A 15529-nucleotide genomic window follows, 5' to 3' on the forward strand; every position below is an offset into this window, starting at 1 on the left:
TATTCATAAAGATCAAGTAGGGTTTATCAAGAATAGACACAAATCCTGCACTGGCTCCATATTTAAATGCACAGAAGGACTTGATACGGTGGAGTGGAAATATCTGTTTAGGACCCTGGAAAAATTTGAATTAGGCGACAACTTTTGCAGATGGATTAGAACCATATATTTGAGGCCAGAAGAAGCTGTATTTACGAATGGGGTACTCTCTCCTTTTTTGAGTATTTCTAGATCAACACGTCAAGGATGTAATTTAGGTCCACTTCTATTTACCATCTTTTCAGAGCCATTAGCTATTCAGAGAAAATGCAGAGATTAAAGGTGTATTTGGGGAAGGTAGAGAACACAAATTGTTCCTGTACACAGATGATGTTCTGGTATTAAGCCAAGACCCTGCTAATTATATCACAACACTATTAGAGGTGACTGATAATTATTCATTGTTTTTGGAGTACAAAGTTAATTGGCATAAATCAGAGGTGATGCCAGTTTCCCAAACTTGTAGTCATAACCTAATATTGGGCTTTAACTTTAAGTGGGTGGACAAAGGAATGAAGTGTGTTGTAATTGAATTGAACCCAAATATTGAGGATATTATGGCTAACAGTGTGGGAAAATTAATAAGCAAAATCAATAAAAATTTGGATAAATTGAGTAAACTAGTTTGACATTGTGGGGAAAAGTAAACAGTAAAAATGGTTATATCAACAGTCATCAGCTATTATACAGGAATGTTGCCCATGTGTATCCCGCGACAGACGTTCCAAAGCTATAATAATATGATAAAAGATTTTCTTTGGAAGGGTTCGAACCCCTTATTAACATTAATCGACTTTCCCAACCAAAAAAAAGAAGAGGGAATAGACCTAGGCAATATAGAGTATTAAAGCATCTCTTTTAAAAATGGCTAGATTAGGCAAACATTGCGCAATGAAAACCGATATAGATTGGATTTTAATAGAACAAGAGCTTGCATCTCCATCCACACCAATTTATATTTTATCACAAAAAGTAAATAAAGAGGGTAAGATGCAAAATCCTATTTTGAAATTTCAAAAATGGTGTGGTTGGACGTGCATAAAAATATAAACTTGTGCCTTAAAAGTATGCCACCTTGTGGGATAATCTTAAAATAAAAATTGGTAAGCAGACTGTTTACTGGGCACAATGGCTAAGAAGAGGTATCAGAACTGTTGTGACTTATTTGAGGGAGATTTTTTCATGTCATATGAGAATATTACAAATAAGTTTTGTTTGGAGCGCTATTGTCATTTTTGGAAGTATTTACAAATAAGAAACTGTTTAAAAGGAAGAGTTACAATAACACACGAAAGTAACCCGATAGATAAGGAGGGATTTATGCAGCACAAAATTCTTAATATATATTATTATACTCCTTCAGCGCTGTATTGAATGGGTGTTGGTAGAGAGGACTTGTGTTGGAAATGTCGACAAGTAAAGGTACTGATACACGCCCTCTGGGAATGCCGGCTGTTTTTTCCAGTTTGGAACAGTGTATTGAATTATATGCAGGGATGGATACCTTGTAATTTGTCCAGATCACCTAAATCATGTCTACTGGGAGACAAAGGAGAGATGCCACAGTTAAATAAACACCAGTTTAGAGTGTTAAGCACTGCATTGGTAACGTGCATTTTTTTTAAGAGGGAAAAAGTTGCGGTGATGTGAAAAAATGACGAATTATAGCAACTCTGCTGACAGTGTTTACACGTGCTTCCATGGCAACTGTGTCAGACAGAATGTTTTTGGATTTGAAAAAAAATTAATTTATTAGTAAACCTTCGTGTTTGCAGCATTCAGCATACTCAGATACCTGTGATTGCAGCGAGAGAGAGAAAAAACGACAAGCATACACTGATCCACTAAAGATCAGCCAGAGACAGGTGAACACCTGATCCCTAAAGGTATGAGCTTGGTGCACATTGCTTTAAAGACTTATTGCAGCAGAGATGCAAAGATTTGTTTTACCTCCTAAGACCTGAACTCTTTCATGGCATGCCTTTTTAATTTCTCTTTGTTATTTGGGCTGTAAAAACAAAGAATTACTTTTTTTTGTTTGTTTCGACCTGATTTTTGTTTCTGAGAAAAATGAGATCCACATATGAGGACATTCACTTTAAATCTCAATGGCAGTATAATGTCCTCATAAGTGGATATCAGCCCCTTGTAGAGCAAAATTTTGCATTTTGGTCTAGACAACCCAAAATGTGTTGTGTGCACATATGTGGAGGCCAGGTCTTAGGATGTTAAATATATTGAATGATTCTAAGTAGAGAAAGTAAACAGCTTTTAATAATAAGTTTTGATTTTACATAGTGATGAATGCATCTTGTGTTTAAAGAGTGAATCACTGATCATTTTCTGTCTTTCTGCCATTTTACAGTGATGGCACGAAGAAGCCTCCGCCTGCAGGAGTCAGGCTATTATAGGGAAGACGGAGCTCCAAATATTTCATATAAAGAGACCTCATACAAGTATGTGTGTGGATGCTTTTGGGACTGCACGCTACATTCTGGATAAAACATCCTCAGGCGTACCGACGGTGTAAATCTTCACCTGTAGAATAAGTCTTTAAACTTGTGTGTCATCTTTTAGGGTCTTCCGTCGGAGAAAACATAGGAGACGAGGTCCCTTTATGAACCCTCGCATACAGCAAAGTAAGGACCACTACTCAATTTTAACATCATTTAGAATGAGAGAAGAAGATTCTGTTATCAGACTGTAAACTCCCCTGTGGTTCTCTCTTTGCAGACAAAACAAGACTTTTAAAGACCATCACCGCTTTCTTACTGCTGCCCCTTCTGACTTTTGGTGAGTGAGTCAGAACTTTCTGTCAGACAATCCTTCCTAACACACAAGTAAAACCTGGACCATTTGTCCCCACATCCACCCCTAACCTCTCTACTTCGTGTCTCTTAGGAATTGTGAGCTGCACAATTTCCATAAACAGCAAAAAAGAAGCAGAAACAGCAGACACTCAGCCAATTTTTGAATCTCAAGGTAAAGATCGCCATCTTCATCTGTCTCATCATCATTTATACATGAATGTACACAAAGAAAACAAATAATTTGTCTGTGATTTGTGTGAATTCAGGAGCCATGATCCAAAGCGGGGTTTCCTCATGGACAGAGAACTCTGTGCGCAAATGTATGCAGTGGGTGGACCCCTCCAGGGCCAGTAGAAGAGTAATCCAAGTAAGAATGACATAGTTTGCACAGCAGGATTCAAAGTGATATAACATGGAGAAAAAGTTTACATTTATGAACTCTGGGCAGCGTAATAATTAATTTCTTTCCTCAGGAATATTTGCCTGTGCCTCCAGGGAACTGCTGGCCCCTGGCAGGTCAGAGTGTAATCATCTCACTGTTCCACCCAGTCTCCATCACTGCCCTGACACTGGGACATCTCCGAAAACACCAGTCGCCCGATGGAACCAAAAAAAGCGCCCCAAGAGTGTTTTCTGCCTATGTGAGTGACATGATTTTGTTGATAGTCTAAAGATTTCACGTTTTTTTGTATTATAATTCTCACCAAAACCTCTCTTCTTCTTCAAGGGAATGTTGACCATAGGGGCAGAAGGGACCTTTTTGGGAACTTTCCTATATGACAGCCAAGGAAGAGAATTTCAGACCTTCAACCTACCAGTGAGTACAACACAAAAACATATTAGAGCTCTTTCAGTCATGCTGTTTTTAATGGGCTCAATTTGTAACCAAATAAGAAAAAACTGATGACAAAATTTACTGGGATGCACTGACAGCTGGTCTGGGAGGGGCTACTACCGCACAATGTTATATAGCATTTACTTTTCAACCTGGTTGGTTCTTTTCATTACCACCTCTCTCTCATTTGTCAACAGTATACAAACAACAGCATCTTCAGATATGTGAAGCTTAGGATTGAGTGGAACTCTGGAGATCAAGACTTCCCCTGCCTGTATAATTTTAGGGTCCATGGCAAACTCTTTACCTAATAAATGATTTGAATGACTGTGTTACCTGGGTAGTAAGTGAGTGACCAATTCTTGGGCTCTGGGGGCTCACAGCTGCCCAGGTACAGGCAGGGGTTTGAGGAGACCTGCAGGAGGAGTGGGGACCATCTTATTTTGAGTGATGGTGCAGGATCCAATATATTCCCCAACATATTTTTTCAGATTAGATCACCGAAATTTCCTTTGCTATGAACTTATAAGCAGTTAATTTAACTACTGAGTTAAATTTTGCTGTGTGTTCTCAATGCAATACCTTAGACTGAGCTGAAGTAGGAACATACAGATAGTTGGGCAGACCTCCAGGATCAGATCCATTCAGTAGACTGACTTTTACACAATGAGCCTATAATCCAGGTGTCTGTGGAGAATTTGCCAGACGTGGCTCTGTTGCTCATTGAGGGTTCTAGAAAAAAATCAAGATGTCGTCAAGGCAGACAATAACAAGAAAAATAAAATAAAATTCCTGAGGACATCATTAACAAGAGCTAGGAAAAAAGCTGGGACATTTGTGAGGACGAACAGCATCGCCAGGCACCTTAAATACCCAAGGTGGGTGTTGAAGGCTGTTTTCCATTTGTTGCCCTCACGAATCCTAACCAGATGGTAAGCATTTCCAGTTTGGAAAAGATGGACGTACCCTGCAGGAGTTCAAAGGTGGAAAAAAGGAAGAGGTAGTGGAACTTGTTTTTAACTGTAATCTGGTTAAGGGTGCAGTAGTCAATACGGGGATGGAGTGTTTTGTCTCTTTTCTCAATAAAGAAAAAAACAGCAGCTAAGAGTGAAAAAGATGGGCAAATGATACCTGCTCCTGTGTTAATCTCCCAAACATGAACAGAACAGTCTAAACAGATTTAATTCCCAGTAATTCGTACAGTTCCTTTAATGTGTGAGACATGAATAATGTGCCCTGGTTAGTCATTGTCTCTTTCGGGATGCTGACTCATGAGATGATCTGAAACTGGGCCTGCACCACACTCTTTGCCAAAATGGTGCACAGCAGCAGTGCTTCGGGATATCATGTTGCATAATCCACCAGATTACACATCCGCCACTAATACAAAGCGTTGAAATGGCTCGATGAGATCCATGCCAATCCACTCAAACAAGACCTGCAGTGGCACTATGGGATGTCGCCATTCACAAACCTAACCTCCACCCTCTCTGCCTCCAGAAAAGCCACAGGTCAAACCAGGGTTTGGTTGGACCAGGGTCTGCCGTGCTGCCAAGTGATCCTCAGCAAGCGTCACAGCCAGCTCGAGGTTCACTGGCCGATAACAGCAGACCCTCTCTGCTTTTCCTGTTGGGAGCCCCTCCATCAACTGCTGCAGTGTCAGCATGTTCAGCAGCTTAACTTCCCCCTCCATTGGGCTGGGTTGCAGCCACTTGGCTGCAGCATTGTGGAGCCTCCTGATGTAGGCTAATGGACGATCCCTCAGATGAGAAGGATACAAGACACTACATCCTTCAACCAAAGACACCCAGTGAGAGCTTTGAGCCCAGTCACACCATGACAGCAAGTGTGCGTCAAGACACAAAGACTTCAGGCAAGGTGATGTTCCCTCATTTCACCCCACATTCATATTTCCTAGATAGTCCTTCAGGCACCATCAGGAGGGACAGAGAACATCTCCTTCTACTATCTGATCCCACACAGAGACAGTCAGCTCAGTCACTCAACTCACTTATTCACAGATGTATTACTCATTCACAGATTAAGCAGGAACTCCTTGGCTGGACCTGTAAAAGAGTAATACATTTAATAGATAAACTGAGAAAAGATGCAAATGTTATTTTGTTTTGTTTTTCATCTTGATCACAGTGTTGTTGTCTAGGCAAAAAATAAAAAAATTGCAGTGAGTTTGCTCAGTCAAACTAGGTCTGCTAATCAGCATCTGCTTCAGTGCTGAATCCATAACACACAATACAACAACACAAGAACTGCTCTAAAATCAGTGCCAACATGTCCAACCAGGAAAGAGGTACATATGTGCCTACCTCTCTAAAACACAAACATCCGTAAAACACGTGTAAATTCTGAGACACTGTCATGGCTTGGAGCTCTAGGTGATTTATAAATAAAAATACTGACATACATACTGACAAATACTGACATCTCAGCCAGTTCTATTGGGAGTCTTGTCAAAACTGACATCAGAAAGGTTTATATATAACAATGGGATAATCCTTTCCCAAAGGTCGAGCAACTGGTCTCCTCAGTTCAAAAAATGACTTGTCCATTTAAATCATAGGTGTCAAACTCTGGCCCGTGGGCCAAATTTGAAGCTATATATATATATATATATTAGCTACAGCTAATATATATATATATATATTGTTTAGTATTAAGCTTTGCTTGTTCCATATTCAGTTTTTCAGCAAAACTTATTTGAGTCCATAAGAAAAGAAAAGAAAAGAAAAACTTTTTAATTCAAATTTATTCCTGGAGTTTTTTTTATTTGTATTTATCTTCAGAGATATGTAGTAATCCAATTTATTTATATTTTTATTTAGGGTTACTTTACGCTGTGAATGCAAGTTAAAAACAAATAAAATTAGTGGTTTTACGTACATCAGTTACGTGACGGTTCAGTAGTTTTATTGTGAAAGTATCAGGAGCAATCACATTTTGCGCATGCGCACGATATGTCGTGTTTCCGCATACGGATCGGGTAGCGCCAGGTATGGCTGAAGTTGATTTTGGGGACAGTGAGCTCTTTCAGCAGCTCGATGAGCCTGCTCCCCCGGTCACGACGCACATTCGGTTCACAGATGATGATGAAGAGCAGGACGAGAGGAGCGAGCTCCGGAGCAGGCTGGAGGAGTGCGACGATTACATCCAGAGACTCACTGAGGAGAATATCCTTGTGGCAGTTTGTTAGCACTAGCTTAAATTTGCTAGCATAGGATGCAACCAAAACACAGCCAAGAAATGACTTCTAACAGTCCTTTTTCTGCAGAATTTGTCATTTTTCTTTAATTCCCAGACCACATAAAATATTACGAAGGAAAATGAGCCTCCTGACGCGACCAAGGTAACTAGTAGACACCCAATAATGATCATTTCAAATGAAACGAAACTGTTCGCCAACCGTGATCCTGCGATGTTTTCCCTCCTCCAACACTACAGCGGCGTCACTGTTGAAGATGTTAACACCGACGGGCCTCTTCTTCAGGTCCTTTATACAAACAACATCATATCAAAGTAAGTCAGAATTCTTTATATTTTAAGTAAGTTTTTATGTATGAACGTATTTGTTGGTGAAATTATTACATCTATGGTAATGTTTAGTTTAGATCCATTCACAACATATGAATGACAATTTTTAATCACCCTGCTAGGACGTGTCGCCAGGAAATTGAAGACTGCATCTGCAGTGTGATTTTGAGGCACCATAAACCAGACGTTGAAAAGAGGTCCTCCTTTAACATCAAACCTCAGGTGTGTACCTAGAATATACAGAGCCGTGAAGAAGTTTTTTTTGTGTCTATTTGTTAGAGGTGAAAATCACCAGACTCAACATGATAGAATATTACCACAATACCTCACTCAAAATATGACATTGTTCAGATTTTTTAACATTACAATAGCACATATTGTAATTTATCACTTTTTGACATAAAAGCTGTAAAAGGCTGATGGGGTAATATTGTAAAAAAAAAAAAAAAAAAAAAACCCAACAAAAAACATTTTGTTGCTGGTATGCTAACCCTGTCATTACAACCTACCATTAATGTTGCCATAAGACTAAGTTGGTATGCTGTCAGTCTGTCATTAAATGGGGTCAAGCTGGCAATAACATCCAGTCTGTTACTGATAATACGGCAAATACCTGTAATAAATCATTGAAAATTAAATACATGTGTCTGTCTACAAAGACAGAAAGGCACGATTAATTTTACATTTGCAAGGGGTGAGGGCGTTTTAGTTTTCTACACAGGTAAGTTTAGAAATTCTTTTTGACTTCATTATCAGAAACATAACTTTAACAATAGCATTTTGCATTTACTCAGGTTTTCATAGTCTTATAAAGTCGTTCATGATCTGAAACATGTAAATGTGACAGACAAATCTGCAAAAAAAAAAAAAAAAAAAACAAGTCACGAAGGGAGAAAATTCTTTTTCACAGCACTGTATATTACTATTGTAAATATTTTCAATATCACAATTAAGTTTCTGTTTAAAAATACATATTTCTCCCTCTATAAAGAATTCCGCTTTTACTTTGGACGAAGATCCACAGATGATGTCTTCCAGTAGTGTGAGAACAACAACAGAAGCCTTTAAAGTGAGCACATGCTGTTATTTCTCATTCAAACACACTGAAAACGAGATGTGTAGGCTCACAAGTAGTAACTTATTGTGTTATGTTTTTGTTTTAGGTTGTTGGGAGTGTCTTATATTTCACTACTTTCAGTGTTGATAAACTTGGACAGCCTCTGGTAAATGAAAACCCCCAGCTGACCGATGGATGGGATGTCCCAACGTATCTTTAACATGAATAAATTAAACATTTATTGCCTATGAAGTGCTGTAGTCAGATTTATTAAGTTTTAAAAATTCACAGCTGTGTAGACAAATGGATTATAGCTTCCTGAATTGCTGCAAAGTTATCAGCAAGTCTTCAACCAAGTCATTGGAACTGATGGCCAGGAAATAGAAATGAAAGACAAAAGGTAAGACTACAAAAATTCCATAGCTTTTCCTGTTTACAACTCTTCTTTGTTTGTGTGCTGGGTGGAATTTATAATGTATAATGATTCTGTCTCTGCTCTGTTCACTGTAGACCCAAGTCTATGTGTTTCAACTGTGGTTCAAGCAGTCACCAGCTGAGAGATTGTCCCAAGGTACCATTAATGATCTGTTAATCCAGGATGAACACAAGGACAGAACATAATTTAATATAGTAATGTATTTTTTTTTCTCCTAGCCTAAAGACATGGCTGCAATTAATGAGAGAAGAAAGGAGTTCAATCAGAGCAACAACCAAGCCATGCAGAGTAACCAGAGATACCATGCTGATGAAGTGGAGGAGCGGTTTGCCAAATACAAGCCTGGAGTCATGAGGCAGGACTTTTTTTTTTTTACTCTCCACACATCTTTATTTACTCACAATTTTAATTTAATTACATAATGTTGCAAAAGTGCATATTTTACAGGGTTATATATAGGGATGGGTATTGATAAGATTTTAACGATTCCGATTCCATTTTCGATTCTGTTTAACGATTCGATTCCTTATCGATTCTCTTATCGATTCTTTTTTTTTAAAAAGGAGAACACTAAAGTCGATTAGCTTAGAACTGTGTTTTATAGCTTCTCTTTGAACAAGATAGAAATTTAGGAGTAACATGGCCTTACAAACCCAACAGTGAGATCTTAAGAGATCCACAGCCTACGGCTCTTCAATGGGGTGTCACAGGGTCCCCAGGAAAAAAAATGTATATGTAAAATAATAAAATAAATATTCTCCTGTAGCAATAACAAAGTTTAACATAAATTATTCTGTAGCAATTACACAAGAATATCCAGTAATGTCCCTGCCTACAATTAAACACATTCACTTACCAAAGTGAAATCGGGGGCATCTGCTGTGGCAAATGGGTGCAAGCCTTTGACCACAAACTTAGACACTGCTGGGTGACATTCGTCTATCCTGGCCTGAAAGGAGACGCTACCGGTAGACTGCAGCGAGAACTGCCAGCATCTGAGCCAGCCAGACTCTGTCTCTCTCATCATGGTTATCTAAATGCAACGCACAGTAATAGCAGGTTTTGTAATAAGGTAAATCGCGCTAACATAATATGCAATGCTAATTGATTAGTTACCTGAAGTATTAACGGGAGAGGACGTGGAAACGCTACCGCTGCTGCTGGGTTGAGCTTCGCTAGTCCGGAGCGGATCAAAAACACGACATTCGTTGAAAGCAATCGCGTGTTTTTTGAGCAAAATGCTTTTGCATGTTCGTAGTGTTTCCTCCCTTTGATGAAATCTCTACTTTGCAAGTATTGCACGTTGCCCTGTTGTCATCCTTTCTCATAAAGTGTAACCAAACTTTTGAGCGTTTGTGCCGCTCAGGCGCCGTGTTTCCTACTGGGTAAAAGACGCTACTCAACGTGATGACGTCATTCGGGTCGACTGGAATCGATAAGGGAATCGTTTTTAAAAGTGGCAAACGATTCCAAGGAATTGAAACAGTGGGAACCGGTTCTCAACAAGAACCGGTTTTCGATACCCATCCCTAGTTATATATACGTACCTCATTTCATAAAATGAAAAAAAAGTGTTATCTGGGGGCTCAATTTAAAATAAATAAAGGCTCAAAATTTGGGAATCATTAATGGGAAAAAAATCATAAAAATGAAAAATGGTGAAGGCACAGTCTCCCTGCAAACTGACAACTGTGGGAGAGAGAAACAAAATAAGATATAAGAGGGGAAAGAATGACCCCTGTTACATTTTATTATGATTATGAATTCCCTTGGAAATGACCACTAAGTGATCTTTTTTCATCATATGGGTGAAAATTGCCCAACGTTATTGTCCTAAGGTTTATGTTTGCAACAGTACCTTTTTCAGTACTCATGTTGAAATAAGTCTGTACTTCTCAATTGAATTTTAAAAATGTATTGTATTTACAACATTTTACAACCACAGCAGCTTCCAGGTTCTTTGTCTGACAGTGTAATATTTGTTCTGTGTACATCTGTTTTTCTACCAAATTAATTACATGAAGAAGAAGCTGTCAGTGTCTCACTCAGAGTTTCTAAATCATAATCCTTGGCTTCAGCTTCTTTCATGCTGGTGGTAGACTTGCTGCAGTTAGCTGCATGTCCTTTAATACATTTGGGTTTCTGAAAGCGTAACCACACCCAAGACTGCTTTTGGCTCGCTGCTACTGCCGCCCTGTGAGCCTGTTGTTCTTGAGAGGTTGCAGTTTCAGCAACATTGGCAGTAAATGGACTTTTTCTTTTAAAGCGCTTTTCTACACTCTCTGAGCACTGAAAGCGCAACTTGCTTTATTCACCCATTCACACAAGTACTTTTTTCTAAGCTTTTCCTCGGTAAGTGCTTTCTATCTCACATTCGTACTCCAAAGGCTTCATCCGTTAGTTAGTTTATACCAAAGATATTTGGCATGTAGATCACATGGTTTTGGTCTCTATGTCACCTTAGACAAGTGTAATTTTTAGTCTTTTAATTTTTCATTTGATTTATTTACTGTGTTGTGCTGTTAAACAGTGAGGAGCTGCTGACAGCTCTGGGCATTGATGAGAACACCCTACCTCCTCTGATCTATCGCATGAGGCAGCTAGGTTACCCACCAGGTTGGCTCAAAGAGGCAGAGATGGAAAACTCTGGCTTATCACTGTATGACGGAAATGGTAAGTTTGAAAAAGAACTAAACAGCTTCACAATTTGTTTTCTTTGTTGAACAGAGTAAGTAGAAAAATAAAAGCTTCTGCAGTCTGCACAGATTATAGAGGATGTTGTTTTTTTCTCTCTTACAGCATCAAGTGATGGCACTGTAACTGACAACACTAATTCACAAAACCTCTCTTATGATGTTTCCAAACTGGTGGATTTCCCAGGTTTCAATGTAGCCGCACCACACAAAATGAAAGATGTAAGTGTTGCAGTCTGCCTTTTCAAATGTTTGACCTCCAGTACCGCCTGGTATCCAGTAAAAAGTAAATATGTGATGTACTGTTTCAAAACCATCAACATTAAATGTTGATTTGATGTCATAAAAATAAGAAAGGGGCAATGAAAGACTAGAAATATCTTGTTGAATAATTTCAACACAACACATTTTTAGGTAAATTGCAACAGATCAGTACTTGTGAAGCTAAATTTACATTCTCTAGTCTGGTTAAATCAAACTCTGCTTTGTTTCCCCCTTTGTTGCGATTTGTTTCTGTAGCCAGACATGCTTTGCATTCTGGCACACAGCAGAGTACACAAACATTTTTGATTTGATTGGGGTTTTCACTGTGTGAATATAAACCAAAACATGGGAAAAATAATAATAAATGTAAGGTTCTTTCTCAGTGTGAAATTGGAAGGAATTTGAGGTGTTTGTCATCTAAAAAAGATGATTTCAAAAAATAATTTGGTGAATCTAGAAAAAAATCGCTGCACATAGATATATGACTGAGATCCTCAGGCCAACAGACGGTTCTGCAATATCCACAGCTTTATAGTGGAGATCACTGACTGACTGAAAATGTAAACAGGACACAGAAATGACACGACTGCCACCTGTCATGTCATCTGACAACTAAAAAGGTTAAATTCTGATGAGGAGAGGGACCATCTGAGTAGTTATCAGAAAAAAAACAGCGTCCATGTTTGTATGGGTGTCAGCCCTGTGAATGCTGAAACACACACACAGGGTCAGGAGCAACATTTTTCAGCCATCTAGACAGTTGTGGAGTAAATAAAAGTCCAGGTACTAAATTGCGTTAAAACACAACTAAAAAGACCCTGAGCTGAAAGAATGGGAAAATATTTTATTTCCTCATGAATTTATACAGTGTTTTTTTTTTGTTTGTTTGTTTTTTAATTTTTAAAAAGAGCTAATTTATATTGTGGTGTATATGAGCTTCTTATGACTTTTTGACAAATGTTGCTGGCATCAACAATGATTACATATTTTTAGTTTCCAAACTTGCTATGTTGTCTTTGTGTTATTTTCAATTAAATGTGGAGTTTAAATGGTTTACAACCCATTAAAATATGCTGGGACCTTTTTTTTGCTGTCTTTTTTATTAAGTTAAATAACACTTTTTCTTTATTTCTGTTGTATCTTCAGGAGTTCCTGCATTATGGTTCAATTCCAATGCAGAGCAGCCACATGAAGCAAAACTATGCAGCCTACCTGTCCAGCTTCTTTCCCACGGTCTGTATCCCAGCTCCCTACTGACTTCTTGCAACGGCAGCTTCTCAACTTCAACCAAATTTTTATCGGCCACCACCTTGAGCAAAATTTAGCAGATTAGTGCTCATTCTTAGAAATAAGATATAGATTAGATATTTAAGCCATTACTGTTCTCATCGAGGACAAAATCTACTGTCTTGAGGTTACTTTGCTCTGTGCAACAGTTTATGGTGTTCACATGACCCATCCTTTAAAATCTCCTTTACGCATTTTACAGCATGAATCAACACTGATCCAACTGCACAGACCTCCATTTAATCCACAGGATTTCAATATTTCTACTTAAATATGTTGCTAATGTAACCCGTTCATGCGTTACGCCTGTTGTTCTGCGTTGTGTTCTGGCGTGAAAGTAAGAGGCAGGAGACAGTACTGAGTCTTTGGCTCTTTACTGCACATCTGCAACACAGAAATATGCGTTCGATCTGTGTGTGTCATGCGACTGCCAGTACACCTCTCCTCCGGCCATGCTGAAAGGAGCTGTGACCGGGGCACACATGCACGCGCCTACGTCACCACGCAGCGCACACATGCACATGAACGCACACAGACTCGGATCACACAGGTAGGAGAGTGAGATGCAAAAATGACATATTTAATCCAAAAAAAGAAAGTGTTTTGGGTGAAATTCACAAGTATTTAACACATATGTTACACTAAGAAAGGAAAAACAAAAGTCGTGCTTTTTGGTCTTATTGCATGTTGCTCTTGCCAACAGCCTGGTGCCGCCTCCAGCAAGAGAAGACATGAATTTGACTCATCTCCACAGCTGAGGAAGAGGAGTAAATTTAGCCCGGACCGGACCCCAGACAGGAGCTCGGACATGGATATTGAATCAGGTAACCGTACATCTGGGTGTCACAGCCTGCATTCATGTTCTCCTTGAATGGTTAGATTTCCAGAGTTGGGATCCCATCCATCCAACTTCACTTTGTGTTTTTAAGTTGGAATGTAAAAACTATGGATCTTCTAAAGATGAGTAGTTCTCATTTTACTGTTGTTGAACCAACATGTTGACCTGGCTGCTGCCAGTATATCAATGCTCTATGTAAATTGTTACCAGGATTATTGCTAATTAATAACTTTTTTAACAAGAGTAGATCACGCTGAGTTCACAGAAACAATGTTTTGGTTTGGTATTTGTAGCTCAGTTGCACAAAAATACACAGTCAGCACTCTGTGGATGATTTTATTTTATTTCTTCTCATAGATCCAGGAACACCTCATCAAATTCACAGCTCTGATGATTTCCAGTTCCAGCCACCACTGCCTCCTGGCTCTCCTTGCTTTAGTTCTCCTCCGCCTTTACCACAGGGCACTCCTCCTGCTACACCCACCCCCCCACCTCTCCCTAAAGGTACACCTCCACTTACTCCCACCAACGGCTCTCCAGCTGTGCGAGGGCGTGACTGGGTGGTGGTTGATGAGACTGGGGAGGGAACAGAGGATGACCTGACACTGGAGGAACTGGAGGAGCAGCAGAGACTGATCTGGGCAGCTCTAGAAAATGCTGACATGGCCTCTAACAGTGACTGTGAGACACCTGCCGCACAAACTCCTGTACCAAGTTCACCAAGTGTATCCACATCTGCACACGCGGACACAGAAACTGAAGACACGGATGAAGGAATGGACTCAATAAAACCTGAAGAACCTTCCCTAAGCAAAGAAAATCAACCGGAAGTTCAAGAGGGTTTGTCATTAAGCCCGGGACCAGTCAAAGTTAAGGACGATAGCCCTCAGAGTCCCGAACCAGCCGAAATCCAGGAAAGCACCCCTCAGAGTCCCGAGCCAGTTAAAACTCAGGACAGCACCCCTCAGAGTCCCGAGCCAGTGAAAACCCAAGACAGCATCCCTCAGAGTCCCGAGCCAGTTAAAACTCAGGACAGCACCCCTCAGAGTCCCGAGCCAGTTAAAACTCAGGACAACACCCCTCAGAGTCCCATTTCACTGTTAGTCGAGGACGGCACATTTCAGAGTCCTGAGCCAGTGAAAGCCGAAGTAGACAACCCACAGAGCCCCGAGTCAGATTTGCCTCATCCGGTGAGTGGAGACTGTACGACTCCAGGGCATCTCGACAAGATAACTGCTGTTCCGCATCGTAGCAAGTTTGCAGCTGGCATCGTTCCATTTGAAGATACACCAGAGTTCACTGAAGTTGCTGAAGCCACAGGAACATACCTTAGGATCAGAGACTTGCTTAAAAGTTCCCCACGAAGTCTGGCGAAGAAGAAGTGACAGTTTATTGCCTTGATTCAAAACACAGTATATTTTAATGGAAAGTCTTCATTTCATCTCCATTCAGCATGGTTTTTTCTATTCTGTGTAAATGCAGTCGATATGTAAAATTCAGTTAGGGAAAGCCTTTTAAAGATGCTTCAACAACTGATTTTGACCAACTAGTCTGAGATTCTTTTTCAGCACAAGTGAACTGTTTACTTCACTGTAAAATGTGTACAATGGTAATCTCTTGACCTGCATTATTTTTCATCTTGTGGTGTTTTTGTGTTATTTGTTCCACTCGAATTTCTCTAAAGTAATGGAGTAAACAATATTGTTTCTGCTCAAGTTGCTATG

General features: G+C 39.6%; 2 protein-coding genes and 1 long non-coding RNA gene across 4 annotated transcripts; all 3 read left to right on the forward strand.

Moving 5' to 3' along the window:
* Positions 1 to 1818: 1818 nt before the first annotated feature.
* On the forward strand, positions 1819 to 2678 carry LOC146657490 (uncharacterized). 2 transcript variants are annotated; one of them, XR_014914063.1, is made up of 3 exons: positions 1819 to 1925; positions 2405 to 2495; positions 2617 to 2678. It is a non-coding gene; the product is annotated as an uncharacterized LOC146657490 (long non-coding RNA). The 2 variants fall into 2 exon arrangements; XR_014914062.1 differs by having other exon boundaries at positions 1827 to 2495.
* A 264-nt stretch (positions 2679 to 2942) lies between these two features.
* LOC146657491 (SUN domain-containing protein 3-like) lies at positions 2943 to 3995 on the forward strand. The gene is made up of 5 exons (XM_085425614.1): positions 2943 to 3021; positions 3116 to 3216; positions 3323 to 3490; positions 3577 to 3666; positions 3882 to 3995. Exons 2-5 carry the CDS (start codon positions 3121 to 3123, stop codon positions 3993 to 3995), a joined length of 468 nt encoding a protein of 155 aa, XP_085281740.1. The 5' UTR covers positions 2943 to 3021; positions 3116 to 3120.
* A 2660-nt stretch (positions 3996 to 6655) lies between these two features.
* Positions 6656 to 15520, forward strand: zcchc8 (zinc finger, CCHC domain containing 8). Its single transcript, XM_085425615.1, has 14 exons — positions 6656 to 6869; positions 7003 to 7045; positions 7141 to 7215; positions 7353 to 7452; positions 8222 to 8299; positions 8394 to 8497; positions 8622 to 8687; positions 8798 to 8858; positions 8942 to 9078; positions 11254 to 11396; positions 11523 to 11638; positions 12827 to 12913; positions 13671 to 13791; positions 14163 to 15520. The coding sequence occupies exons 1-14, from the start codon at positions 6695 to 6697 to the stop codon at positions 15188 to 15190; spliced, it is 2334 nt and encodes a 777-aa protein (XP_085281741.1). The 5' UTR covers positions 6656 to 6694; the 3' UTR covers positions 15191 to 15520.
* The last annotated feature ends 9 nt before the right edge of the window (positions 15521 to 15529 follow it).

Source organism: Rhamphochromis longiceps, linkage group LG12 (assembly GCF_057381845.1).
Source record: "Rhamphochromis longiceps isolate RC_006_pf linkage group LG12, R_longiceps_female_GT1.1, whole genome shotgun sequence".
Taxonomy (NCBI): domain Eukaryota; kingdom Metazoa; phylum Chordata; class Actinopteri; order Cichliformes; family Cichlidae; genus Rhamphochromis; species Rhamphochromis longiceps.

Coding starts and splice junctions, on each gene's coding strand:
- LOC146657491 (XM_085425614.1), top strand. CDS start 3,121: ATGATCCAAAGCGGGGTTTCCTCATGGACAGAGAACTCTGTGCGCAAA. Junction 3,217..3,322: donor CCAGTAGAAGAGTAATCCAA/GTAAGAATGACA, acceptor TTCTTTCCTCAG/GAATATTTGCCTGTGCCTCC. Junction 3,667..3,881: donor TTCAGACCTTCAACCTACCA/GTGAGTACAACA, acceptor ATTTGTCAACAG/TATACAAACAACAGCATCTT.
- zcchc8 (XM_085425615.1), top strand. CDS start 6,695: ATGGCTGAAGTTGATTTTGGGGACAGTGAGCTCTTTCAGCAGCTCGAT. Junction 8,300..8,393: donor CAACAACAGAAGCCTTTAAA/GTGAGCACATGC, acceptor TTTTTGTTTTAG/GTTGTTGGGAGTGTCTTATA. Junction 12,914..13,670: donor TGTCCAGCTTCTTTCCCACG/GTCTGTATCCCA, acceptor TCTTGCCAACAG/CCTGGTGCCGCCTCCAGCAA.